Below are 26345 nucleotides of genomic sequence, written 5' to 3' on the forward strand. Positions count from 1 at the left end.
GAAGTTGGCTTTTCCAACAGTGCAGTGATATTTAGCGTGTTTGAGGAAGCTGGGCGTGAGGTTTCAAACAAAAGAGCTGACACTGTGAGGAGAAACTGGAGAAAGAGAGGGGAGAGAGCAAATCAGTGTATATCAATGAGTGTCTTCTCCATTTATTATTCAGAAGGCAGGAAGTATTACATTACATCAACAGTCACTCCCTATCTGCTAACAGCAGTCAGGGGCATGCTGTTCAGTAAACTTGTAAAAAAAAAAAATTAAAAATAAATCATCTAAGAACTTTTAACAATATAGCTGCATTCTGAAGTGATCTTGTGATATGTTTCTGTCCACATGGTAAGAGTGTATCTGGGGAAAATGTCCGAGAACAATCCTGTGCTTGTTGTTTAAGACTGTCGCCCACACACACATTCAGCAGACTTCATTCATGACATTCCTGCTCGGATACAGTGAGTGGATGTCAGATCACACTGTTCTCCAACACTATTCTGAAAATCAAAATTACTGACATTTCTAAACCCATTTAAGACTACTGAAATTCCCCTTTTGTTTTTCCTTTTTGGTGTAAAGCTCCAACTCTGACACAGGCCCACTGACTGGCACATCACAGATTTCCAGACTGAGGACGTTTCATTAAAAACTAATTCGGCTAAGTTTCGGTTAAGCACCTGCGGCTGGCGACGCCTCGTCGTTCTTCTCCTGAGATGGGAGTGAGAAATGAATCCGTGCTTGGTTCAGAGTATCTCGGCACTTACCTGATGAGTTTCCACAGCCTTCAGGCGAGCTTGGAAGACGACTGGAAAGAAGAAATGACGTGTTCGCACATTCGAGCATCCGTAGAGAAGCAGTCCGGCTCCAACACTGGCCGCATCCTCTCTCCCTCTCTCGCGCTCTCTGTCCTCCTCGGCTGTGCGCGTTCTCGCGTGCGCGGCCCCCGGTAGGATTGGCAGGTCAGGTGTGAGCGACGTCTGTTTAGATAAACGTTTTAACGTTTTGGCAGTCAGTTGACTTAAAATGTGATTAACCTTTTTTTTTTTTTTTTTTTTTTTTTTTTTTTTTTTTTTTTTTTTAATTTAATCAGGAAAACCTCCCATTGAGATGAGAAATATTTCTCCAGAGTGTTCCGGCCAAGGCAGCGATAACAAACAGCACAGGACAACTAACACACTGCCACAGAATCAGTATTAAAGATAAATATGATTATAAAATCATGACGTACAATCATGCAAACGATTTCATCCTAAACACAATAACTTCATGTTTTGGATGTAATACCTAATGAGGTTTCTTAAGAGAGGAGATGGACATTCTTTGTGTGAGAGTCTGATGTAGATTTCCTTTCACATAAGGAGCAGCATACACTGCAGACTCAGGGAAATATATATATATATATATATATATATATATATATATATATATATATATATATATATATATATATATATATATATATATATAAGTAAATCTCCATATCTTGCATCAGGAGCATCCCCTAAAGTGAGGGTATGTAACTTTTAAAAGAAGAAACTACACGTTCTTCCTCTTTACAAATGGAACACTAAATTCGCATACAATTAAACACAACCTTGTTCAAGTAAATTCAATAAACAGTTTTGCTGCTACAGCTTTACTTGGTCTGGTATGACCAGTAGCATATGGTGGCTAATGCTAAACGTATTAGATATTGCTGTGTAACTGACATTACTCTTCTCTCTGTGTGCAACTGTTCGGCTCTGTTTTAGCATTTACCATTATCTTTTTCTTTTTTAAAAAAATAAATCTTTATTAAGTTTCAACAAGTTCAATACAAAGTTTACAAAGACAAAAGCACAACATAAATACTTCAATACAATTCATACATGAATATTATACAGAGTGGTAAAAGTGTTAGCTAATATGAAGGGCCAAGCAATGAAGTGCACAAAGAGATAAGATATTAAAAGTGCAGTATGTTCCAGGGAAGCAGTAGTCTTTTATCTAAAGTTCTCCTCCTCCGAAGGTCAGCCACTGTAACTTGTGGCCACAACTGTTGCTGTGTAGTGAAAATTTACGTAGGCTCATTTTAAAGCTGCATCAAGTTTGTTTCTTTTGGGCCACATGGGGGCAGTGGAACAAGATGACAGCGCAACGTCTGATTTATATAAATTACAAAGTTACACATTCAGCATTCGCCACTCACTGTGGGGTCATCGCTCCGAGTGACACCCTTCACATTACATGGAGTCACTGTTAGTTCAGAAATATTCATTAGAGCAGCTGTAAAGAAGAGATTAGAGAGAGAGTTTAAAAATGTAAGCACAATGCTCAATATGTCTTAATCTGATCATTTTCCTCTCTTGGTCTCCATGCGGTCGTATTATGTTAAGTTAAATGTTATGCATTTGACTGTTTGGACAAACTAAAGTCTAGACCCAAAGCTTCAGTCTTTCGCATCCAGAAATGATTAATTGGTTTTCCCCCTGTGTTTGTCTGTGACGCCGGTCTGAGCAGCCTGGCCTGCAGCACATTTTATTGACAGGCACAGAACAATAATGGCAGGTGGCCAAAGCTGATTCATCTGCAGCACTCGGACCAAAACAAAATCACCCAGGTCACTGACTCCCAACCTGAACCTGAGAGGAATCTAAGAGGCTGGCAAATGATCTGAGGACATAGTTTGAATGAGCACACGTGTTTACACTAAAGGCATTTAGCTGACTCTGTAATGCATGCCTTCTCCCAGTGGCTGAGTAGGCCTTCAGTAACTTAAGGGCATTCTGGCATAACACATTCAGATTGAAAGAATTGACTGTTGTGGCTGCTCGATAGCTCAGTTTTTAACCCTGCGACCTCACAGCCAGAAGGTCTGGGTTTAAAGCCGCCAGCCAGCTGGGTTTCTGTTTGGCGTTTGCATGTTCTCCTGTTTACACGTGTTTCCTCTGGTTGTTTAGTGTTTACGTTCTTAGAGTGCTGGTTAGCTGAAAGGATAGTACAGTATATGGTTAGTTTAGTTGCAAGACGACATTATCTAGGCACCAAATCAGTCCTATCAGTCTTGGTTTATGGAGAGATTTTGATGAGAAGGCCAGGTTATGCATTTGGAGATACATGAAATCATTCCCAGTGCAGTCTGCTGCTCAGTAGTTTTTGACCTCCAGAAACATGACATACATACAACAGAGGCATGTTGTAGCTGCAGTTTTCATATTTGAAATGTCTCTAAATGTTAGAGCATAGCATCATTTAAGGGTCATGATAAAGTGTGACATTTTAAAAAACTTAGCGCAGTGGTTCGTAACGTTTTTTTGGCTTCTGACCACTTGAAACAGAGCAATGTCGTCATCATCCTGTCTATGGGTTATGACCAGGTCAACCAATATAACCCTGTTACATTTATTTTTAAAGGACTGGAAATATAAAACTGTTTAGTAATTCACAAGAAAATAACATTAAGATTAGAGGAAGAATAGTCTGAAGAATAACATATTGTAGGATAATCAGCTCTGGATGCCACTGAATATCACGTCCATTTTCTTTTACATTTAAAAATGTAAATGTTTTTTTATCATCGTATGTGATTTATCTTGCCATTATGAAGGACAATGATGTGTCTTTCTGTCTCAGAGAAGACAGTCACATGCTGTCTTATTCTCATGCAGGTGTCAGTTTTGCCACGTATGGTAACAAACCGCAGCATGTTAGTAGGACACTGCACATATGAATCATAGCTCTGCTAGAAAAACAAAATTTCACCCAAATAATGATTTTTAAAAGCTATTCATCTCATTTTAATATTGCCTCAAATCTTGTGTATTGTTGTGAGTGACAGAGGTGTAATTCAGCTGCAAACAGTCAGTTGCATTAAGTTAATTTGGTCACTTGGTGGAGCCAAATATGTATTTTTATTGTCTGCCTCCATGCAGAAAACATGGTCACATTACTTCAGTCTCTCCTCACTGACTTCCTCAAACATTGATCGTAAAGTTTTTAGTTTGTCTTAAACAGCATTTTGTTAAGTTGTCCCTCCATATATTTCTGATTTACCGTCAAAGTTCTGTAAAGGATTTCAAGAGAAACTTGGTGTCTTTTTATTGCTTTCCAACATTTTTAGATTTGTTTTTTTTTATCTCTTTCACTTTGTGTTACATTATAGGTTATGTTATTTTTAAGATTTGGTTTGATGATTTAAAGGTGAGGGCTGAACCTTTTGTTCAGGCTTCATGTCAGCGTCCACACCAGATCCACATTTGTAACTCCCACCAGCTTTCTGTTCTTTTTCTTTTCATGCAGTCCGTTCCTGGGTGTTGTAAACTGCCACAGTCCAGATGATCTGTGACGCTTCATACCAAAGGGACCAGAGGCAAAGCATTTTACCACTGGTGAGTCCACTGTCCTCTGCATGAAGTGCTCATTCACTGCTGCTTTGCTTCAAACTTCCTGATACGTCACTTTTAGTTGAAGTTGCCACAATTGCCACCAGAATTCATCTGGGCAGACAAAACAAACCTAGTGTTCTTACAGTATTTGTGGAAAAATAAGTGGATCCAAAAACACATGCTGAATGGTAATAACAGTTTTTTATCATTTATAATACAAAACTGTGCATCACTTCCTGTGTGACGTGGCTGTGATTCTACAAGTTAGAGTATCCAGTAGAACAGGCAACTCCCAAGGCTTCAAAATGAATTCACTATGAAAAAGTAATGATATAAAGCCTTTTAAAGGTGCACTTCTTCGTTTTGCTATAACCATTGGCGACCCCCAAACCCTAATGTCTCCTCCCGGCTCATTGTTGATTTTTTTGTTCCTGAGCTACGTTCAAGTGTGGTTTACCCTGGTCCCCAAATATCAAACACAAATGTGTTTTCCATCTTTCTGATAAATCAATGTGTAAAATGAGAATCTTTAACAACTAGTAATCTTAAAAGAACATATTGATCATGTGATCACAATCATTTAATATACAAATATTGTAGTGTCTGTGAGATGTGCTAAAGTTTCAAAAAGCAAACCTATAAACTTTATTTTATTTGTTAGACATACTGTTAAACTTCCATGCCCAAAACATTTAACAAACCCAGAGTCACTCGATCATTTTAAACATTCTTTTATTAACTCTCTTTTAAACACTACTAGTTTATTTATAAACGGTTCCTCTATTCCATTTTAACAGTCCAAATACAAATGAATGAACACACGGAAGGGGAAAAAAAAACACAGTATATACACAATAAACCATAACAGCACTCTGTGTTGAGGAGCAGTCAAGGCAAAGCAGACGTCAGTCAAAAATTAACTTCATACTCTGAGCTAATACCTTGAAAAATAAGTGTCTCATACAAACTTGTATAAAAAAATAGTTAAGCCAATATCTGAGTACTACTTAAGCATGTTATGTACCTAGTACAAAATTAAATAACAATAAAATAATAGTAAATATTGGCATGAGGACATAATGTGACTACACAAATTTATAAATAAAACCTATAGAGGAAACTGTACTTTTAATAATAAAAACATAGGCTATTATTCAGCATCTGTAAGGGTTTAAACAGAAATTCTCATTTCACATTATTCAACCACATGAAATCCATTCACTTTTCTGACTGAACCACCGGAGGGCAGCACAACCACACATTTCTACATTGGAGCAGGAACAAAAGAGGAAAGTGACTGGCAGCCCACAGCCTGGCGTCTCTTCTCAGCAGCAGAGAGCTATTTTAACAGTGATTATCAGGAACAATAGGAAACGCATCACACCTTCCATTTAAGCTCACTGCTAAATGCCTCAGTATGCTTCAAATTAAGTGCTCGTCAGAGCATCCAACAGCATCTTAAACCCCAATTCCTACGTCGGAGAGATGTCGCAAGGGGGTTTCAGATGCTGTTCAACCATACGTCAAACACTTTGGTTGAAGCTTACTGATGCCTTAATTCGTTCGAAAGCAAACTGAGACCTTGAATGTGTCAAAGATCAAAACGACAAGAAATGTTGCTTCCTGCTTAAGAAAATCACAAAACTTTATACAACACAAACTCTATTACATCTTCTTTAAATTGCAGCCAGTGCACTTTTTTTTTTCTTCTTGCACATTACAATTAACAAAACTTTCAGAAACATGAAGTGAGAGATGCTCAGGTATCGTACAAAAGGAAGGAGACGAAACAAAACTACAAATAATGGCTAGCTTAATGATAAACAACAGTGTTGCGGGCACGGTTTGAGTTCTCCATACAAAGAATGCTGGCTTATGGAACCAGCAAGAATAGTGTTTCTGTTGAGTTAGCCGACCAGCAGCTAACTTTGTAGCTTCAGTGGAAAAAAATGTGTTAAACTAGCGGGGGAACAAACAACCCCAAAGACTCCTTTTACGTTCACAGAAGGTTCATCAGGGCAAAATACTTCAGACAAGAAAAAGCACCTTGGCACCCCTTGGCTTTTACTTTGAAGGTTTGTAGCATTTTTTTTTTTTTTTTTTTTTAAAGACTACAAAGTCATACAAAGATGAAAAAAAACAGCTGTCCTGAAATATACAGCACAAAGAGCAAGAGGGTAAGGAAAAGCAGAGCTTAATAGAAATCTGAAGCTGGGGGGAACACAAAAGATCCTCGCCAGCTAAAGTAGAGATTGTCGTTTCCCTTCCAACACGGGGATACTTGGTTTGGACAACAGCAGCGTCGACAGGGCGCAGCTCGCTTGTCAAGAGTTTGTCTTTATTCTGGTTTCTTCACTTTAGACCCTGCTTAGCAGAGTGGATCTGTGGAGAGAAGAAAGAAACAGCTGTTAACATCACAAGATAAACCTGAGACTAACAAAGAATTAACAATGCGTATACGTCCACCGCGGCTGCACAGTCCTCTGAATGTGAGACTTCCTCACATTGCAAGACTTGGTACAAATGTTGAGGGAATTTCAATACATTTATTCTTGTTCTGAATTTTTAAGCCCAAAACTACAACTAACAAAAGTTGAGCAAATTTAAAATTTCAAAAGCAACTCGCTTCACTAATTCTTAGATTTTTTTTTTTTTTTAGCAAAACTACAAAATATTTTGCCGACAAGTAATCTTTAGATGGATAGTGTTCAAATGATTCACTTTTTATTCTTTAGAAACAAAACTAAAACGTGTAAGTTTACCTGTTGAGTTAACTCAAAAGCAAAGCATATCGTAAATAGCAGCTCAAAAACTGACAAACCTGGTTTTCAGTACAGGTTTTTACAGCGTACCCAGTCTTAAAAATCTTGGACAACTGGTGAAATTGGAAATCTTAGTTATAAATTGCGATTACAAAAATCCGAGTTGCAGCAACAGTTTGTATTTAGTGGATTTCTAGGGCTGATGTGAGTGGAGAGGCAGTCTGCAGAGCCGAGCAGCACATTCTGCTGACGCGGCTCGGCTACAATAAAGTGACAGCTCGTGTGGCAGCGGGGCGAAGCTCAGGGGGGACGCAGGGAGGGTTGGCAGGCGATCAGGAAACGTGACCGAACACTCGGGCACACACACCCACACACCAGAGTGGTTTAACCCAACACTCACAGGGCTCTGGGTCCAAAACCTGCTCTCACTCTGACCCCTGCCAGCAGATCTGATTCATACGTCTGCATGTGGGTGGTTAAGTGTGTGTGGGGTCAGTTTTTGGCAACCTGCAGCATGACTGTCAGCTATGAATCATGTGTTCACGGTCCATAAATAATGTCTGTCTCTCGTATTGTCACATTCCAGTTTCCATGTTTTGGGGTTCTTTTTTCCTTCTTTGTGAGATGTATGTTTTGTTTTGTTTTTTTAAACTGTATAAACTCTGTTCTGTAAGTAACACTGTGGGGAAACTGGGTTTGGATGACTTTAAAACAATTACCGGCATCTTTTGTTTGTAGGAGATTCATTATAGAAGTAGGCTGACGATATATATTTTTAAGATGCATTCATTTATATATATTTGACCACTAGGGAGCAGAAGCATTCTACAAGAAGCTGACAGACGCACAGCCCTGACATGTGAGTACCTTATGGCTAACTTATTGTAGTTAAATTTTTGCTCTTTAGCTGCTGGATTTTTACAATCTTTTAAAATCTAAAAATGTTGCAGGTTTCTGTAGGTGGCGACATTGTCTTTGTTCAGCAATGACAGCTTCTGCTAGCCACCCTAACTACTGGGGTTTCCTTCTATTTCTTCCAAATGAATCATTGTTAAATGCATCACTTCTTGTGCAAGACAATCTTTCTCAAGAAAAACGCTGTTTCATTCCATTGAGTTAAAAAACTAAAACCTTTTTTAAATGGAAGCGATGCACCAGACAGATCTCGTGATTGCTGGACGACCCGTGATGTAGCAGCGAAAAAACCAAATGTCCCAGACTCAGCTTGTGTCAATTAAACGTTAGTGTGTTGCTGAAGCAAGAGGAAATATCCCCCCGTCAGCTCTCTGGGGTTTTCTTCAACGAGTTAGAGCCGACTGAACAAAGACCATTTTCTCTCATCCATCTTCTCACATACATACACACACATACACATCCAGCGTGGTGTGTGTGTGTAGGATGTAATTGTGTGAAAATGACTGATGTCCTTTGCGTGCGTCTATGCAAGCGATGGTGTGACAAAGAAGGATGATGAGTGTGTGTGTGTGTGTATTTATTTAATGCATTTATTGAATAGCGTGCAGGTCAGCGTGCGACCTCTGTCCCTCTGGGTCTGCCTGGTCTTTGGGGCGACAGCCGTGATTGAAAGACTCCAAACCCCTGAGGGGTGAGTGTGTGTGTTTGTGTGTGAAGAGGGAGACAGAAGGTTCATACACACCTCAGAGACTTCCATCTGTCCTTCTCCATGTTGTTCTCAGGACCTTCGCTCTCGTATGATGCCAGATACAGCGCTGCAATAGGAAAATCAAACATCATTAGCTTTTCTACAATGATTTTCTAAAAACAACCCTGAACTGATTCCTGGCATGACAAATTATCACTGATTTTCTTTAGTTACAGTTAAGGCTCATGTAATTCAGGGCTCTGGCTCACATTAGCAGTCTATTTGCATTTTCTTCCCATTTTTTTTAACTTCACTTTCTATCGCTGGAAGCATTTTGTGAGATAAACCGTGTGTTTTTTGGATGGGGAGGATGAGGACACAGGTGAAATCAGTTAAACTGCTATAATTTTTTTTAAAATCTGGTTATTTTTCAAAATAATCTTTTGCAAGAGCCATTTAAAAAAAATTCATGATATAATCTTTTAAAATTCTATGCTATTGTTAGTAGTATTAAATATTTGTTATGGAGCTGCTCCATTCTTTCTACTGAAGACCTAATGGCTGATTGTTGACCCACATGATGGAACTTGCTAGCCTTTTAGATTTAATTTTTTTTATAGTTTCTATAAAATTGAGTAACTTGTTTCTGAAGATTTTTTTACATCAGACTTTTGCTTTGCAGCAGCGGCGAAGAAGCGCTCCCAGCTGATTGATCAGTTCGGTCGGTGCACTTCAATGTCGGGAGGATTTTACAGAACTCCCTGTCGCTCTCTGATAAGAGCCAGAGCCAGTGACACACGACTCTGATGTGGATTAAAGGAGACCGACACTATCGCCGCTGAGAGGCGATAACAAGGTGGGTGTGGATTTCAGGCTTAATAGGAAAAGAAAGTCTGTCTGTTGTCTGCGGTTATATTTATATCCAAAACACTGTTTCCACATCTACATTCTACTGACAGTCAGATATTTGGATTATAATTTTGCACGGTGTAAAGTAACATGATTAACAGTTTAATTTTATAATAAATCTGTGTGTACTGTGTTGCTTTCATTGTAAATTAAAATACATGATCCAGGTTGCTGCATGATGCTTGACATGCTGGTTGAAAAAGTGAAATAAAATTTAGATTTTAGACAATTTACCAGAAATCTTGGTATGTTAACCATAACAACAGCAGTTGGAGAGTATTTACAAAGTTACTATGTTAATGAGCATGTAACTTTACTAAATGTGTTTGTTTTCCATCTTTACAGCCTCAATCTGAAAGGAATAGTTCAACAGTTTGGGAAATATGATTATTTGCTTTCTTGCCAAGTAAATATGAAGCTACTGCCAGCAGCCGCGTAGCCTGGCTCTATCAAAAAGCTAAAACAAACAAAAACCCACAACTTGTCATTTTTACATTTCAAACAAAACACGAATTAGTGAGCTTTGGAGATGACTGTATGCATATTCTTAACTTTGGAGAGAGTCATGCTAACTGTCCCCTTGCTGCCAGTCTTTATGATAAGCAAGGCGGCTATTTAGCTAATGTCTGTACGCTATTAAGCCTACAGCGTGGTACCAATATGAACATTAACTCTTGGCTAGAAATTGAATAAGCATATTTTCCCAAATGTCAAAATATTGATTGGCTTGTGATTTTTGCACAACGGTCCTACATAATCCACCCATTGATGAACGTACCATCTTCAGTGAACGCTGGAGCAGTCAGCAGGTACTGCAGGATCTTGCGATCCTTCTCAAATGGACACTCCACTTTCTTCCAGGTCATGAATTCACTCACTTGTTTGGCGAATTCCCAGAATTTCTGAAATAAAACCAAAATACAAAGACAATACATGTTAATATTCAGCACTTCATGTTTATGCATATTTGACTTGACTATTACTTCTTTACTCCGTTCTCCAAATAACGAGCCAGATGGTAAAATCGTATTACTGTCACACTGCCTTTGAACAATGTATACAACCTTGTAGGGTTCCACTGAAGCTGCCCAGGGACCTAAGGTTACTACACTATGGTTATAGCCAGCTGTTCTGAAGTGTTAATGTGTTCAAACGTACTGTATAAAAGTCATAACAGGGCAGGACAGAAAAAGGGATCAGCTGAGTTTCCCAGGATAGAATGAATCCTTAAAATAGTGTCTGATTCAGTGTAGCTGTGACCAAAGACCCAGTGGAAATACATATCTTTGGTCACTGGGCAGCGTGTTTGTTCCATGGAAACACAGCTGAACTTTACACACAAGCCTGACTTCTTCATTCTCTAACACTCTTTAGGGAAGTGGAAATAAATAGCATCAAATCTGTTGCCATGTGTAGTAAATATAGTGACGTTTTCTCACAGAGAAGTCAGCAGCAGGGGGGAAAAAAAGAGAATCTGGTGTAATCTGTTGCCGGGGAAACTCCCTCTGGGGAATTAAAAAATTCAGTTTACCTCAAAGTTGATGTGTCCATTCTGCAGCCTGTTGGCACATCCCTCGTTGAGGAAGTAGATGTCTTTTATGAGTAGACTGAAGAAAGGGATGACAATCTGCAAGGCAACAGAAAGAGAAAGGGATTTAATTTCACTGAGAAGACGCAAGGGGGATTTCCACACGACTCTCAGGTGTTTTAATCTTTATAAACATTGATTTAAAGGAAAGGGATTACAATTGACAAAGAGGATCTCTTATAATGTCTAATATCATTTCCAAGGGGGAAAAACTAAACAAACAGACCCTTTTCTGTTCTGATCACAAACACATTTTCATCAAAAGAAATCCACTAGCTTTCCATTCTTACAGGCCTGTAGCAGCAACAACCTTTAATAACCTAAAAGAAATTACCCAGGACAAATTTCTCCGACCAAAAACAGAAGTGTAACTAGAGTAGAGACGTTTTCCAGAGAAGAAGAACTCCCTTTTAAAGTCCCTTAAATAATTCATCACCACCCTCATACAATGATTCAGGTCACTGCATGTCTGGGCGCTAACACAGATGCTGATGGAGAGCAAGGTCAATTTTACACTGATGGGATTTCTCCTTCTCTGGCACAGAATCAACCACCAGGAATCACACGGGCTGGCTGGTTAAATAGAACATTTATCAGTTGCTATGGCAGATAAATAAACTCACACCAACACTTTTGTTCCAGAGTGTCGAAATGCTGCAATCTGGCACAGTGACCTATTTAAAAAAAAAAAAAAAAAAAAAAACTCTTTCCTGACCGTCCCAATACATCCCCACCCAAGATTATCAAACATTCATGATGGCGGAGCTGTTAAGAGTTGAAATACCAGAGGGAAAGCAGCAGACTGCGCAATTTATCAAATGCACTTTTTTTTTTTTTTTAGCTTTCTCTGTGTGTTACTGAGCCAAAGTCATTCTGATTGTGTCGGAGGTTGCACTTGAATAAGCCACACCCACCCTTTCCTCATTGGTTGTTTTGCCAAGCTAGTGAATCCATCTGATGAGTTTCTCTTTAACTCTGTTCTTGGCTGACAAGCTCGTTTGTGTGCCTCCACACCATCCTTCAACAGAATTTGGGTGCAGCAGACAACTAGTTAACTCTAGCCAGTAAAGTCTGCACATTGTGTACTCAGAGGGGTCTGTAGGGGCACGGTGTTGTTTACATGCTTGTATGCACGATCTGAAGGCTGTTATCATGCATGCACACACGTCTGTACACACATGTTAGGCTTTTAGAGGAAAAAAGTACCCAACAGGAGCAGAGAGGAAGTCGTTTTCACAGCTGGACACCTCGGGGATGTTGAGGGTCTGGAGCCAGAAGGGCGCCAGGTCTGGATTTGAGGCAAAAATTAGATCTTCTACGAGTGCGTCTATTAAAAGCTGGTGAAATCTATTAGCTAGTATTTCTTTGTGCTTATAGATTTGATGGTTATCATCGTTAAAATATGTTTAACAGCTGGTCAAAGTATTTTTTTCCTTATTCAGTGGGAAATTAATTGTAATCTGTCCTTTTTTCTTTTTGTCCTATGGCCTCTTTCTGTCCACCCAGAAACGAAGCACAGTCCCAGTGTGTCAGTCAAACAGAGAACTCCTCCTTCTGAAATCTTTACTTCATCGTCCAAGTTTGCAACTGCTTGTAAACTGGAATATTTTCTACATTCCTTTTGTTTAAAATGTTATTTCAGGCAAATGAATCAGCAACAGATCATTTAAATCTCTTTCTTTCCTCACAGCAAAACAGGGTCGAAACAAACCATAAATGTTGGTTTTGTTGATCCTCTGATGAAAGTCAACAGCACTGTGGATGCCTAGAGGAGACCCCCCTCACACACACACTCTAAAAGGAGAAGTCACAAGGGCAAGAACATACCAGACTTCTTGGGAACTTTCCGTTTCATGACCCCGACCTTTTGTCCGGGCATATTTGCATTTCTGAGCTCCAAAAGAACATCCCTCACAAACCTCAGGGAGCCAGATACATATTGACGGTACACTCTGTCTCCATACAAAACACACTTATTCAACATGTGACGTGTGAGGAGAGGCTAACCACTAACGTCTGGCAGCACACAAGCTCTGCGCTGGTTCAGATTCGGGCAGGGCGGGCAACTCAAGAAGCAGCAGAGAACACTATGTGATCTGGCAGGCGACCATGTTTTCTTTTCCCTCCCTCATTCAAGAGAACACGTTTGATGAAGAGGAAACCAAGACCCTGCTCATATCTTTACCCACTTATAACTCGACCTCTGTGCTACACTGTTATGCAACCCCCCCCCCCCGTCCAAGACCACTGCAGTGGCTGCTGATGCCGTAAACACGATGGGAACGCAGCTCCCAGACGATAACAAGGCACGAGTGGCAGTCCTATGGGGTTTTTTTTTTCTGCTTTTCCTTCAAGTTTGATGATGCAGTACGTGAAGATAAAAGCGGTGTGATAACCATCTCAACTTTTTACCCAACTTTAATCAGCTCAAAGTGTCTCTGCTGCAACATGTGTCACCAACACTTTGTTCAGGGTGGTCCAGTGCTCAGAGTGCTTATTCTGAAACTGAAAGGTCACTTTTGATTCCTCCAGCAGCTGTCAAATGGTCTTTAGCAAGACGCCAAACCCCCGATTATTCACTCTAAGTGGCTCTGGATGTTAGCTGCAGCCACACGTATGAAATGTAAACTAAAGTCTGGAGTGCAGATGCTCAAACTCTTGGGGTTTATATAAATGTTGGCTACTGGATGTGTCAGTACAAAAGAAATATTTGTCTTTTTTTTTGGCAAATTGGACTCCACTGACTAGACTGAGACTTTATCCAAAACTTGACCTGATTTCTTAGTGGTGGTAGTTCTGCTAAAATTTCAACCTTTATTTAACAAGCCGCACTTTAAATGTCAGCATGTAAACTTAATTTGCACTTCTCAGTCTGATGGGAGCTGAACTATAGGTGAACCAAGTGAAAAAGTTTAGATTCAAATATTCAAAATTCAGAAAAGATCATCTTCTATGAATATATACTACCAAATGTGGTCCTACAGCTCAATCATAAGTATCGTCCAGTGTGTGTTGCTGTGTTGTGCCTCACCTTCTCTCTGCTGCTGTTGGCGGTGATCGATCGCTGTGTGGCTCCTCTCAGCGCTGTTCTGTAGTTGTAGAAGTTGCTGGAAGGATCCATCTGGTGCTGTGGAGAGAAAAATACAGTGTCAGTTTGAAAGTAGTTCCTGTTGTGGTGCTACGACTCGGACAATACTGGTTTGCAAAGAAAGGAAAAGTCATCTTCCTCAAATTAAATACCTCCATCCTGTACACAAACGGACTGTAACCCCAGTGGCGCACCACAATTTAGAAATTCAAACCCTCGGTGTTGTGAAATAATCCTGTCTGTGTCATGTGATGGGAGAATCAGGAGACAGATGATGCCATCAAGTCTGTGACCTCGAACAAACCAAGGAGCACATTAACACCACACAGCCATCACAGCAAATTCTGACTCTGTGGGCCAGAAGGTTCAGGGTGAACCTCAAATAGGGCGTACAGGGACAAAACGGGAGGGTAAAAGGAAATCATCAAAAGAGTAAAGAGATGAGGTGTGTGATTGACAGAGAGAACGACAAAGAAAAGGAGAAAGACGGAGATGAACTCCGATGAGACATGAAGGGAACCTAAAGAACGGAGTCTTTGAAAGAAGAGATCTGAGGTGGAGACGAGTCAGGCTGGGAGCCTCTGTGGGATCTGAAAGTTTTCAAAGGGCACATTGATGGTCTGTTGGGCTCAGAGAGCGTCTTCCCTGCAGTCTCTGGGGTTTCCTCAGGTACCTTTCCCTCCACCTGCCTTCTTCCCCGTGGATTCCTCAGTTCAGCATGTCGGGTGTTAGATTTGCTTGTTTGTTGCCATTTCTGATGCTTTACTCTGGACTTGGCTTGAGGAACAAGTCTCTTTAGATTACTGCTACTCTGTTTTCAACAATTACATTTTAAGTAAAAAATGTTGTGTTTTATAGCAGGATTTAAATCTTAACCTTTGGTGATGAATAGATGTCAAAACGACATTCGTCAACAACAAAAGCACATGGACCATTTGGGCCAAAATGAAAGTTGAGAAGATTTTCCAACATCTTTCTCCCTTTTCCCCCCTCACTTTTCTTTATGTATGAGTAGAGGACGGCGGTCGGACATAGGATATCCTTTGCTTTTTTTAGTTTGTCTTTGGAACAATTGAAAACTCGATAAAACTATTCCTCAAAAAAGCTGAGAGGATGTCTCTAGGTAGTTTCGATATTGTTTTTGTGAAATTACATATGAATCCATTTTAAGACTATACTAAACTGCTAAAATGTGATTTTTTAAAAAATTTTTTACAAGTAATCATAAAACTGGGAGAAAGTTGTGCTGAAACTAAACCTATTTGTCGTACGTTTCCCATAAAGTAAAATACATAAGTACGTCCACACAGTAATTGCAGTTTCAACCAGAATATCAATGTCTTTACATGTTCAATTATGCTGCTCTAAAGTATGAGAAACATCGATTTTAATTGTGTTTATCCATCTGTGTGAGATCTGTGTGAGTCTCAGCAAATCTCTGCTCTCCCACTCAGATCCATGTTTGCAAGAGCTTTAGCACGACTGTTTTTCTGTCTTTGTCGTCGCACTTAACCCAACAATTCACTGACAAAAGAAGAGCTCCCCCACACGCCCACGACACAGTTAGTCATCAGTGTCGAACACAACAAAACAGAGCTGCTAATACGTGTAGGCACACAGGAAAACACACACTTAGTGCTAGATTCGGACAATTAAAACTGAACTGCAGGTTTTAAGTAGCATAAATCTGTGTTTGTCCTTGGCAGAGGGATCTATTATATCCACTGCATCCACATTTGTTTAGTTTCACAACTGCATAAAAGTCCAAATTTAAGTCTTTTCAGGCAAACTTACTTCTAAGATGTCAAACTTGGCCGTTTTGACTTTACTCCAGGTCTTCTTGAGCCGAGACACAGGACTCATGTTCATCCCAGCTGTAAGACGGACACAACAAGACAAAAAGACAATGAGAGAGATATCGCACATCCAAGAAGACACCCAAACATGATCACATTAATACATAGCATTTTCCCATTCAGCCAGACAGACGCACATCCCCCCCCCTTTGTACTGTTGTTTCTTCTGATGCAGCGAGGCAAAAGGCCGCAGGAACAATAGAGTTAACACATGCCTCGTTTCTCCTCCCAGCGCTCTGCTTCCCATATGGTAATCCTCTGTGTGTGTGCCGGGTGCAGGTTCAGGCACCGAGGGTCACCATCAGAGCAGAACAACAACACAAAACACCCCTCGAGGAAACAAAAGAACTCCGCAGACAGAAATATAAAAACTCTAAACCGCTAAACCTCATTTTCTTCCTGAACTCACTCCACTTCCCAGGAGAGAGTTTGGATTTAACATGACACTTCAGCGCTGCAGGGCCGAAATGAATGAAAGTCCGAGCACAGCGGCATGCGACAGTGTGTGTCAGAACGTGTCTCACCTAGGAAACGACTCCATCTATAAAGACACCAGTGTGTGTGTGTGTGTGTGTGTGTGAGGACAGGTGCTGGCTGTGGTAGTCGCCCCGTTGGGACACATACTCTCATTTATGAGAACATTTCTATATTGTTGAGGTCTTCTCCTTTTCAGCACAGACACAATGACGCTGATTTTTTTTTTTTATTATTTAAAAAGGGTCAGTTCACCCAAATTACACACACAAAAAACATTTTCTCACTTACTTCAGTTTTATCTCACCATGCGGATGGTTTTGGTTTTATTTGCCCAAGTTTTGCGGTATCCATCTACACTAGAGGTCTTTACTGATCCAGGACATGAGTCAAGCCAGGTCCAAATTATATTCAGTCTAATCCAGATCGGGTAGAGTTCTGTTCTTTGTAGGTCCAAGTGTCATTATGTCTACTACCTGGATCCACTCTGGCTTAATTTCATCTCTTATCATATGGGGCATCATCAATCATTGCAGGTGTGTTTTTTGAGACGAGGAGTAGTGTGTGAACTATTAATTTGGGTCCCGATTCACTAAATTTGCAACATGCAAGTTAATTATCAATTTCATTATCATGTGCTCTCACCCACGCGAGAGCCCTGTAGCAAGTTTATCTTCAATTTACTGGCGACAAGTATTGCTACTCTTTTCGACCACTTCCAAGTCTTGTGTTCTCCCTCTAGTTGGGTCAGAATTGAGTTTAATTATCTTTTCTACTTTCTGATCAGTTGTCCTTATTGGATCAGATCTGATTTGAATGAGGAGGAAAAACTTGGAGACAGATGTCTCAAAATCTAGAAAAATAAAGCCAAAAACTATCAGCCTGGCTAGACAGAGCTAAAGGTGAATAAGAAAATTTGCTTTTCGTAATTTGGGTGAACTAACCCTTTAACTACATCACTAACACACTGTCTAACCCTGGTGGTTCCCTGGAGGCGAGGCTGGTGGAGAAGGGATTTGCCCGTGGCGTTTTCTCTCTCTCAGGGGAGAAAGACAGAACAGCTGGCACTCCAATATCCTCTGCTCTGCTCTACCCCCCGATCACCCCATCCTCTCTGTCTCTGCCTCCCCCTCCTCCCTCATGCGCTCTCTCTGGTCAGTGCTGACCATCTGCCTAGATGGTTTGTTCTACGTCCTATTCCAGCTGCTTTTGCCCTCAAAAGGCTATTTCTGTCATGTGTCTATCTGCAGTAGCCTCAATAGACCAGAATACAATGCTCTTACAATTCAGGTAGTGTTCAGAGTGAAGAGTGCAAACCTGATCATTGATACAACTCATGTTCGCCAGCTGGTTGGTTTGATATCTGTATGTATCCTATAGCCTAATTTTTGAGTTACAAGTAGCTCAAATAGTCCTATTTGACAATACAATAAAAGCATAAATCATATGTCATGTTATCTCAGAGGGAAGGGAAAAGAACACCAACTCACATATGATGGCCATGAGGGAGTTAAAGTTGCCGATGTTGAAGCATTCGCGCGCCACATCGATGAAGAACTCAATGACTCGAGCTCGGTGCTTCTTCTTCACAGGCTGTTAACAAAATGGGGAACATTAAAAAACTGCATTAGTCTTCAGGACTGACTACACTGTCTGGTAAATGTGTTTGTTTGAAATCAGGTTGTTTAAAGTGTATTATCATTATGGAAGTACTAAGTACTATGCAGAAAGTACTAAAAGTATGATTTTTGTTTATTCGGGTGATCCTGGAGATCTCTGAGCAGACGCTGTAGCCTTATTGAACCAGATTGTTACCAATGCATGACTAAACCCACAGTACTGGGTTTATTGTTGCTTTTAATACCCTTATGGTGCTGAAACAACACTTTGATACATCAATTTAAGTCATTTATTAAGCAAGTGACAAAAACATTCATTGGTTCCAGCTTCTCTAATGTGAAGATTTGCAGCTTTTCTCTGTTTTATATCATTGTAAATTGAATATGTCTTGAATATATTTTGTTCAGACAAAATATTGTCTGTCCAAGGTGACATATTCAAATATAAATAATCTTTTTTTTGCAAACTACCAGTTACATGAAATGTAACTGGTAGTGATGCTGAATTTGCCTCCTGCTGTGTCCAGCAGCAGTAGGATCTAGTGACGTAATGACCAGTTGATTGCCAGAAAATTACATCAAAACAATTTTGATAATCAATTAATCATTTAAGTCATTTATCAAGCAAGAAATGCCAAACATTTGTTCTTTCAAGCTTCTCAAATGTGAGAGTCATTTTTCTTTGTTTTTAAATTGAATATCTTTGGGTTTCAGACTTTTTAAAATCGAACAAAACAAGCATTTTTTGATTTGATTGACATTTTAAAAGGCTAAACTATTCATTGAAAAACAATAATTGGCAGATTATTTGATGATGACAATAATCAGTAATTGCAAAGCAGTCTTATTCGAGAGTGAACCTGGCCTCATGCTCATTACTCACCATGCAGATTTCTGTAGCCACCAGATAACTGAGTCTGTTGAACCATTCGACATAAGCTTCCAGGTTGCTGGCCTTCTTGTGATCACTGAAGCAACTCTGCAACAACAACAGACTTTAAATTACATTTAAGCTAATTACAAAGCAAAAGATAGTGCTGAACTGGAAACATAAAGCTGATATTTGCTTCTTTTTTTTTTCTTTTCTTCCCTCAGTCAGTGCATCACTGAGCATAAAAAATAAACTCTTGGCTAAGTGGACCTGTGTAGCCAATCACGCTCTTCACTCTGCTTCTATAAGCACAATAGTGGCCAATGTTATTCACATTATGCATGCTGGTCCTTTGTGGAATTAGATCAAGAGGAATCCACACACATTCCTTTGGCCTTACGCCACTCGCCCCCATGTAGTATTTCCCGCCAGTGGACACGTCTCATTTTAACATGCAAACACACACAGAGTTATTCCCGTCTTTTCCAAGTGGCTCGCTGGGGGTACGAGGCAGGCTAGCCTGAGGCACAAAGGCAGCCTTAACCCCCCCCATCACCTCGCTTCCAAAAAGGGGCTGTTGCCTAGCAGCCGAACGCCAGACAAGAGAACCTACCACCAGACACACACTCACAAACTCTCTCACACACACACACACACACACGCCCCCCTTCCCAAAACAAACCCTTGGCAGCAGTGGTTGCTAGGAGATGAGGTGCATGCATGCCCTTCTCATCCAGACACTGGGATGATTTGAGGAAATTGTCAGTGAGGTGTGTCGGAGTGTGTGTGTGTGTGTGTGTGTGTGTGTGTGTGTGTGGGGAGCGGATATTTGGTCTGCTGCTACAGTCTGGAAATCACCTGCCCTCACTTTGACCTGTGTGGAGACCAGTCTCTGTGTTGTGCAAACTTAACATCCGTCTGGAGGAGAAACTAGACCGTCTGACTTCTAACCCACATCAGACGGAGACAAATCAGGTCTGCACACAGGATTTCAGCTAAAACAAGATTGCATAACCACTGTGTATGCTTCTCTTCTCTGGCGATTTATTCTTAGAAAAGCATGCAGACGTTACCTTATCGTTGTCCAGAGGGTCTTTCTGGACGAAGGCCTGGACGAATTCTTCAGGTCCGACGTAACTCAGTCTCTCCTGAGAAGGAAGGAAAAACAAAAATCAACTCCCTGCATCCATCTTTAGTTGGGTGAACGTTGATGAATGTTCTGCAAGAGTTTGCATCACCTTCAGCACTTTTTCAGCACTTTAAAATGGCATTTGAGGAATCATAAGGGGTTCTTATGGTTGTGGACTAAAAGGGAACTGAGACGGTTCACCCTTAGAGAGAGTTTTAAAAGAAAAAATAAAACATTCTTTCGCTACGAAATGAAAAGTTGAATTCATAAGCAATTAATTCACATGTTTGCTCAATTCAATACACTTAGGTATTTTGTCAGTACAGCCATACTTCCAGTGGCTAATGTTAGCTCATGTTTGCAAACTTCAGATAGATATTGTTGTTTAACTGACATCACGGCTCTTCTTTACTAGGCCAAGTAAACACTGCATTTTACCATTTCATCCTTCAGTTGTAACTTGTGGCAACAGTGGCTGCCGTTCAGCTAAAGTTAAAAAGGATTGCTTTAATCAATTCGAGAGGTAATTAGGGCTGATGGTACTTAATGGATCCTTTCTATGGTTGAAACCTATGATTGATGGGCGCATTTCCTTTTAAACACATTTATGAAATTTCTGCAAAATAAAATGTGAATCAGTGCTTTTTCTCCCATCAACTACCTTTATGCAAATATATTCAAGAGGATGTGACTAGATTACATAATTAATCAAGCACCAGTAACTCTGATATATCATGGGATTTCATTCCTGCCTCACACCTAAGATGGCATGTGTGTTTTTTTGATTAATGAACTTGTTTCTTCTGATCTACATGGGGTTTTTAAAATCAGCTAGGATTTCACGCTACAGTTAAGTACATTTCATTTTTGGGGCTTTCTGGTGGAGCACAGTTGCAGCAGGACATGAATACTCTGACTACAGAAGAAGAAGCAGAAGAATACTCCAATGTCAAGGTGTATTTGAAATTTCCATCAGCCTTTGCCAACTCAAGTAAGAATAAAAACATTGTCTTTTTTCTGAATTTCTGGAGTTTGCACTCAGTCTTTTAGTGCACAAACTCAAAATGTGTATAAAAACATGAAAATGGAAGTTTACCTTTCGGATCTCGGATCAGCCTCTGGTTTAGCAGATTGACTGATTTGTTTTTTCAGTGGCAAACTGACATGTAATGAATATAAAGCTGTAGTCAAACACTGCTGGTTTAAATCAATGCAGTGGTAGGTCAGACGTGGGAGGAGCTGTGGCGTTCAGTTCACCTCGACCACCTCACCGATTTCTAATCCATCATACGTGTCAACTCTTCCATCTCTCGTGTTCTCCTCTCCACTATTGATTTATTCTCTTTGGCTCATGTGCCGATATCAGTGTGAGTCATTGGCAGGATTTCTGATTGTTCTTTGGAAGATAACATTTACATCTTAAGTTGGTTTGACATACACAACAAATGATTGATATGATGTAATGATTTAAACTGATTTTTAAGAGGAGACTGATGAAAATTAGCCTTCTGGGCCAAGTCCGGCTCAATGGGGACTGTCCTTGACAAAAAGAGAATAAAAATAATAGAGCTAAATAAAAACCAAACACAAATGTATAGAAAAGTCCTACAATGTCTGGACTGCTCTCACCAGTTCTATGTGCGTGAGCTGTTGGGCGACAGTGAATGGGTCGTTGCAGATGGACAGCATGTCTCTCTGGATGGCCGCCTGGGGCTTCGCTTTTAGAGCCGTCAGTCGCTCGGCCGCCGTGGCGTTGATCTTGACCAGTGCCTCCTCATACTGGCTGAGCACCGTCAACCTCCTGATCAGGCCCTGGCTCATCTGGCCAACCGCCTTCCTGTAAACCTGATGGATGGACAGGGGAAGGACAGAGCAAGGGAAGGGGAGAGGTGGAAGATAATTAGAACTCAATCTTTAGGAGTTTTAAAATAGTTTAACCGTAGATAACCCCCAGCTCTTTATCATGAGCTATGGCTTTGTTTTCCTGTTCTCCAGCTCCAGCACTAAATGTGATGAGACACTGCGGTTAGACAGAGTTACATCACTTTTCTATGAGGTTTGGTTGACTGAGAGTACAAGAAACAATATAAACAGCAATAACACGGAGCGGAGTGTGATGATGACGCAGCCACTTTGTTTAGCTCAGCTGTAGGCATTTTAGGTTAATCCCTAACCACTCATCTGTGGCAGAGAGTGATAACAACCTCAATGGAAACACACGTTGACTACATGTCAGCAGAAGTGACTGCAAACTGATGCCAGATTTCAGCCCAAACCACAGAACGACCCTCAAAATGCGATGCCTCCAGTATTTATTTTGTAGAAAAGCATCCTTTTGGTCATGCACTGGGTGGGTCACTCACATTGTTACGCAAGCCTCTTCCTGCCGAGCTCATTAAGGCCTCTCTCTCCTAAGGCCTAAGGCAGAGGAGGGAGGCTCTTGGCTCCCTGGCCCCAGAGGTCGAGAGGTTGTCACGTTTTGAACCTTCCCCTGGACTCAAAACGGGCCACAATTAGATCATTGTTCCCTCAGTGACACACTTTAGCACAGAAGTTGCATAAGAGGGTCTGTAGAAGACATGTGTGTTTGATTTTGTGTATCTGGAGGAGACTGTGTTATTGTATGAACGTGGAGGATCCTGTTCGTGGCCTCTTTCCATACCACCGGTATGAGCTGCCCAAAAAAATCCGGGGTGACGAGGCTCCTTTTCTCACGACCACATCCCTCCTCCCCGAACTTTCTGCCAATTCAGCCTCCAGAATCTGGGTTCTACAAACAAGACTCCAGTTCAACATGGTGGGAAGAAACACGGCTAGCCTTATAAATGACGTGGACGCACAGTGCCTAGACAGCAATCGAGTGTGAGGAGTCAGTGCGGCGCTCAGGCATTTGGGAAAAATGAGCGGACTCTCATCACTATGCTGGAAACAGACAGGGCGGGACCTTTTCTGAAATTCATTTCCCAGGGTGTGACTAATGCATGTGTCTGTTGGTGATGTGGCTGTGATAGGTGTGATGGCACATGAACAGACACATTCACACGTCAGCCAATCAACTGTGGCTCTGTGGATATTGCAGTTCTGGCAAGGGGTGATTGCACAGCACAGAGAGAGGAAAAATTAACTTGTAGAAAAAAAAAAAAAAAAAAGACGAGGATTCAAATAGTACTGGGAGTCTAGACGGGGTGGAGATCAGAGAGAAAACCTCTTTTAAATAATCTCTGCTCCTGCACATTGGAGAAGCTGGAAATAGAGAATGTTTGCTTGAAAAGTGACTTGTGATCAACTAATTTTTGTTGATTAATGTTCTGTCGATCAACCAATCGTTATGGCATCAGATCTTTCTACTGCACTACCAGTCCTGGACACAGCAGACAGCCAATTCAGCGCTAGTTGAATGAAATTAATGTTTAAAACATAAATACATTTTGTTTTTTCAATTCTGATAATTAATTACTTGTTGAAGTCATTAATCAAGCAAAAATGTCAAACAGTATTTGGTTCCAGCTTCACAAAAGTGAGAACTTTCCTATCCCTAACCCATTTTATATAAATTATTAAATTGAATATATCTTTGGTTTTTGGGACGGTTGGATAAAGCAAGCAATTTGAAGGCACCATGCGATGGACCTTTTTTACTATTAAGGGATTAATCCAAAAAACATGGACAGATTAAAAGATATTAATCATTAGTAGCAGCCCTACATGAAATACCTTCATTCAGATATTGTAATATGACTGTAAACACTGTATACACTTAGCTTGACCACACTGCTGCACAGTTGGACAACAGTGAGACAGCCTCCAGTGAAAAATCGCTGCAGTTGCAACTTCAAAGTCAGCCATCTGCCATAGCTTCTGTCCCCACTACAAACAGAGGACGGGCCAGGGTTGGATAAATATAGTCACAGATCTTGGAGACAACAGCATGCCTGACATTTCAAAGCAGAGGGAGTCACATTTGCTCATCAAACCTATTGGCTTTCTGAAAGAGGGGGCCTAGCAGGGGCACGCTGTTCCCTACGCTACCAACCCTGGCAGTGGTCCGGAGGTGGCAGACGGCTGCTCAGTGCAAGTCACCGCGACTGAGCGTGTGGTTTCTTCATGCCATCGTATCACTAGAGGTCCTGTTTTTCTTGGCTGAGTGCTGTTACTTCCTGTGGAGCACCACCTGACCCAAACAAAAGGCCTGACTGTTTTTAGCAGTTTAGCCAAGCAGCACTAATGAACAGATAGTAAATGGTGCACTGTGCAGGATTATTTTATCTACAAAACCCATCCATGCTGACAAGTCACGATGCCAAGTCTGGCTAAATTCTCAAGTCGTTCAAGACAAGTCCAAGTCAAGTCAATTGCAAGTCTTTCAGGTCTCTGAATAAAGACTTGACTTTAAATAGTCATCAGAGAGTCAACTTTCAAAACAGTCTCAAGTCCTTGTCTTTATAACTTAAACCCGACTTGAGTTTAAGTCTCAAATCTCGAGTCTAGAACTCTGCAAATTGCTGATTTAGAGCATAAGAGAGGAATCTGCCTCGTAGTCTTTTATTCAAAGTGCAATGAGCATTTAAACTCTAAAAAGGGAACCTGCAACAACTGCTCTTGTAGCACTTTGTGTTTTAACTATGTTTTTCAAATCCTTGGTTTTATATTTCACAGTGCGCTGGTGTCAATTTTCCACCCTGCTGAACAATAGTGGTATTGTATTATCCTTTTCTTCTCTAAACAGGAGCAAGCAAGTGTTCCATTCAGAGAAGAGTGGAGATATTAACATTACATCCTTTGGTAACTTTTGTTATGAAGCAATCACAACCCAGACAAAAGACAAGTGGTTAAGTTCTTTTTTTTTTAAAGTTGCTTCTAATAGCAATTAGAAGTGACTGCTACGTAGATATTGAACTTCCCAAGGCAACTTTAAACATACAGTGCAGTGGCACCTGACATAAAAGGGTACTGTGCATGCACCATTTGGATTAAAAACAATAATGTTTGTTCAAGGGTCTGCCTTATATCAAGTGTACCAAGCATCTAAAATGGACACATGATGTGGGATCTGTTAAATCAACCTAATTTATCATAATAAAGCAAAAAAAGAACTTAGTGCAAAATAAAAACTGCACATTTTGAGGGAAGCCAAGAACTCGGTACCACCAAACGAGGTCAGATCAAGATCAGAACGCTTGTTTTCTTCTCGGCTGCTGCTTCCCTATATATCCAACCACATCCATAATGACAGTCTTACTACAGAGATCAAGGTCCCGGGATGTTTTGAGTGTGGTCTGGACACGACTTTGACCAGATGTTCAGGACATCTATTCTGGACTCAAATCCTTTCCCAAAGTGCTGCGGTCGACGCTCTGAAGAATCAGCATCTAACTCTGCACTCAAGACCTGCTTATGGTTAGACATTTGTGTTTTGTTTTCAAAACATGATTTGGAGAATCTGTGAGAAACATGAATGCAAATTAGTTCTGATAAAACCCCTGCTGTTGTCATCAGACTGCTTCCTTAACTTAAACTTAAACAGATGGACTTCTAAGAAATGTCCCGAGGCGCTCGCACTACCAAGAGTGAATAATCATGTTTTATTATCACGGGTTATCATCTATGGATACACGAATAAACAATATGCCAACTTCACTTCCTCAACATTTGCCTGTGGCAATTTGTGAACCCAAGGCACCAAAGCTTCCCTAAGAACCATTCATTTGAACAAATATTCTTAGTCACGCTGTGCTCATCATGAGCACACATACCCATGGTTTACATGATATCACAGCACATCTGCAGGGTGTTCAAGTATTGTAAAAGGTCGCTTTGTCAACACAATATATATATATCTTGTGTTCGTAACCTTATCTATTCATCTAAAAGAGTTTTTTTCTGTAAACGCCATATGTCAAAAATTCTGTTAATACAGGGTCAAAGCAAGGCAGCATCTTGCTCAGTTAGGTTTCCCACAAATTATTAAGGACAGTCCATGATTTTAAGGGAAGGTATTTTTGAGAAGCCATCATTCCTATCAGTTCTGATAACATTTTACTAACCAGAGTTATTGCTGCTGAGGACACTGTGACATTTAAAAAAAGTGACT

At 40.5% G+C, this 26345-nt stretch overlaps 2 protein-coding genes and 1 long non-coding RNA gene across 10 annotated transcripts in view; 1 reads left to right on the top strand and 2 right to left on the bottom strand.

Annotated features, from left to right (window-relative positions):
* prkg2 (protein kinase cGMP-dependent 2) overlaps positions 1-940 on the bottom strand; it is a 34238-nt gene extending 33298 nt beyond the window's left edge. The window contains exon 1 of the mRNA XM_044197939.1: positions 756-940. Coding sequence (XP_044053874.1) covers positions 756-834 — 79 coding nt within the window. The 5' untranslated portion in view covers positions 835-940. The remainder of the gene's footprint in view (positions 1-755) is intronic.
* LOC122876950 overlaps positions 1-14242 on the top strand; it is a 29574-nt gene extending 15332 nt beyond the window's left edge. For 3 of the 7 annotated variants that reach the window (XR_006378159.1, XR_006378157.1, XR_006378153.1), the window contains 4 exons: positions 4270-4358; positions 7929-7976; positions 9403-9576; positions 12724-14242. This is a non-coding gene — a long non-coding RNA (uncharacterized LOC122876950). Of the gene's footprint in view, positions 1-4269; positions 4359-7928; positions 8724-9402; positions 9577-9974; positions 10033-12723 lie in introns of those variants that run through there. The other 4 variants (XR_006378155.1, XR_006378158.1, XR_006378156.1 and 1 more) reach the window with 4 other exon arrangements.
* Positions 5071-26345, bottom strand: part of rasgef1ba (RasGEF domain family, member 1Ba) — a 128053-nt gene continuing 106778 nt past the window's right edge. For both annotated transcript variants that reach the window (XM_044197940.1, XM_044197941.1), the window contains 10 exons: positions 21884-22099; positions 20199-20273; positions 19138-19233; positions 18126-18228; positions 16100-16179; positions 14249-14344; positions 11161-11256; positions 10408-10531; positions 8775-8847; positions 5071-6737 (listed from right to left, as the gene is read on the bottom strand). In XM_044197940.1, coding sequence (XP_044053875.1) covers positions 6713-6737; positions 8775-8847; positions 10408-10531; positions 11161-11256; positions 14249-14344; positions 16100-16179; positions 18126-18228; positions 19138-19233; positions 20199-20273; positions 21884-22099 — 984 coding nt within the window. In that variant the 3' untranslated portion in view covers positions 5071-6712. The remainder of the gene's footprint in view (positions 6738-8774; positions 8848-10407; positions 10532-11160; positions 11257-14248; positions 14345-16099; positions 16180-18125; positions 18229-19137; positions 19234-20198; positions 20274-21883; positions 22100-26345) is intronic.

Source organism: Siniperca chuatsi, linkage group LG5, assembly GCF_020085105.1.
Source record: "Siniperca chuatsi isolate FFG_IHB_CAS linkage group LG5, ASM2008510v1, whole genome shotgun sequence".
Taxonomy (NCBI): domain Eukaryota; kingdom Metazoa; phylum Chordata; class Actinopteri; order Centrarchiformes; family Sinipercidae; genus Siniperca; species Siniperca chuatsi.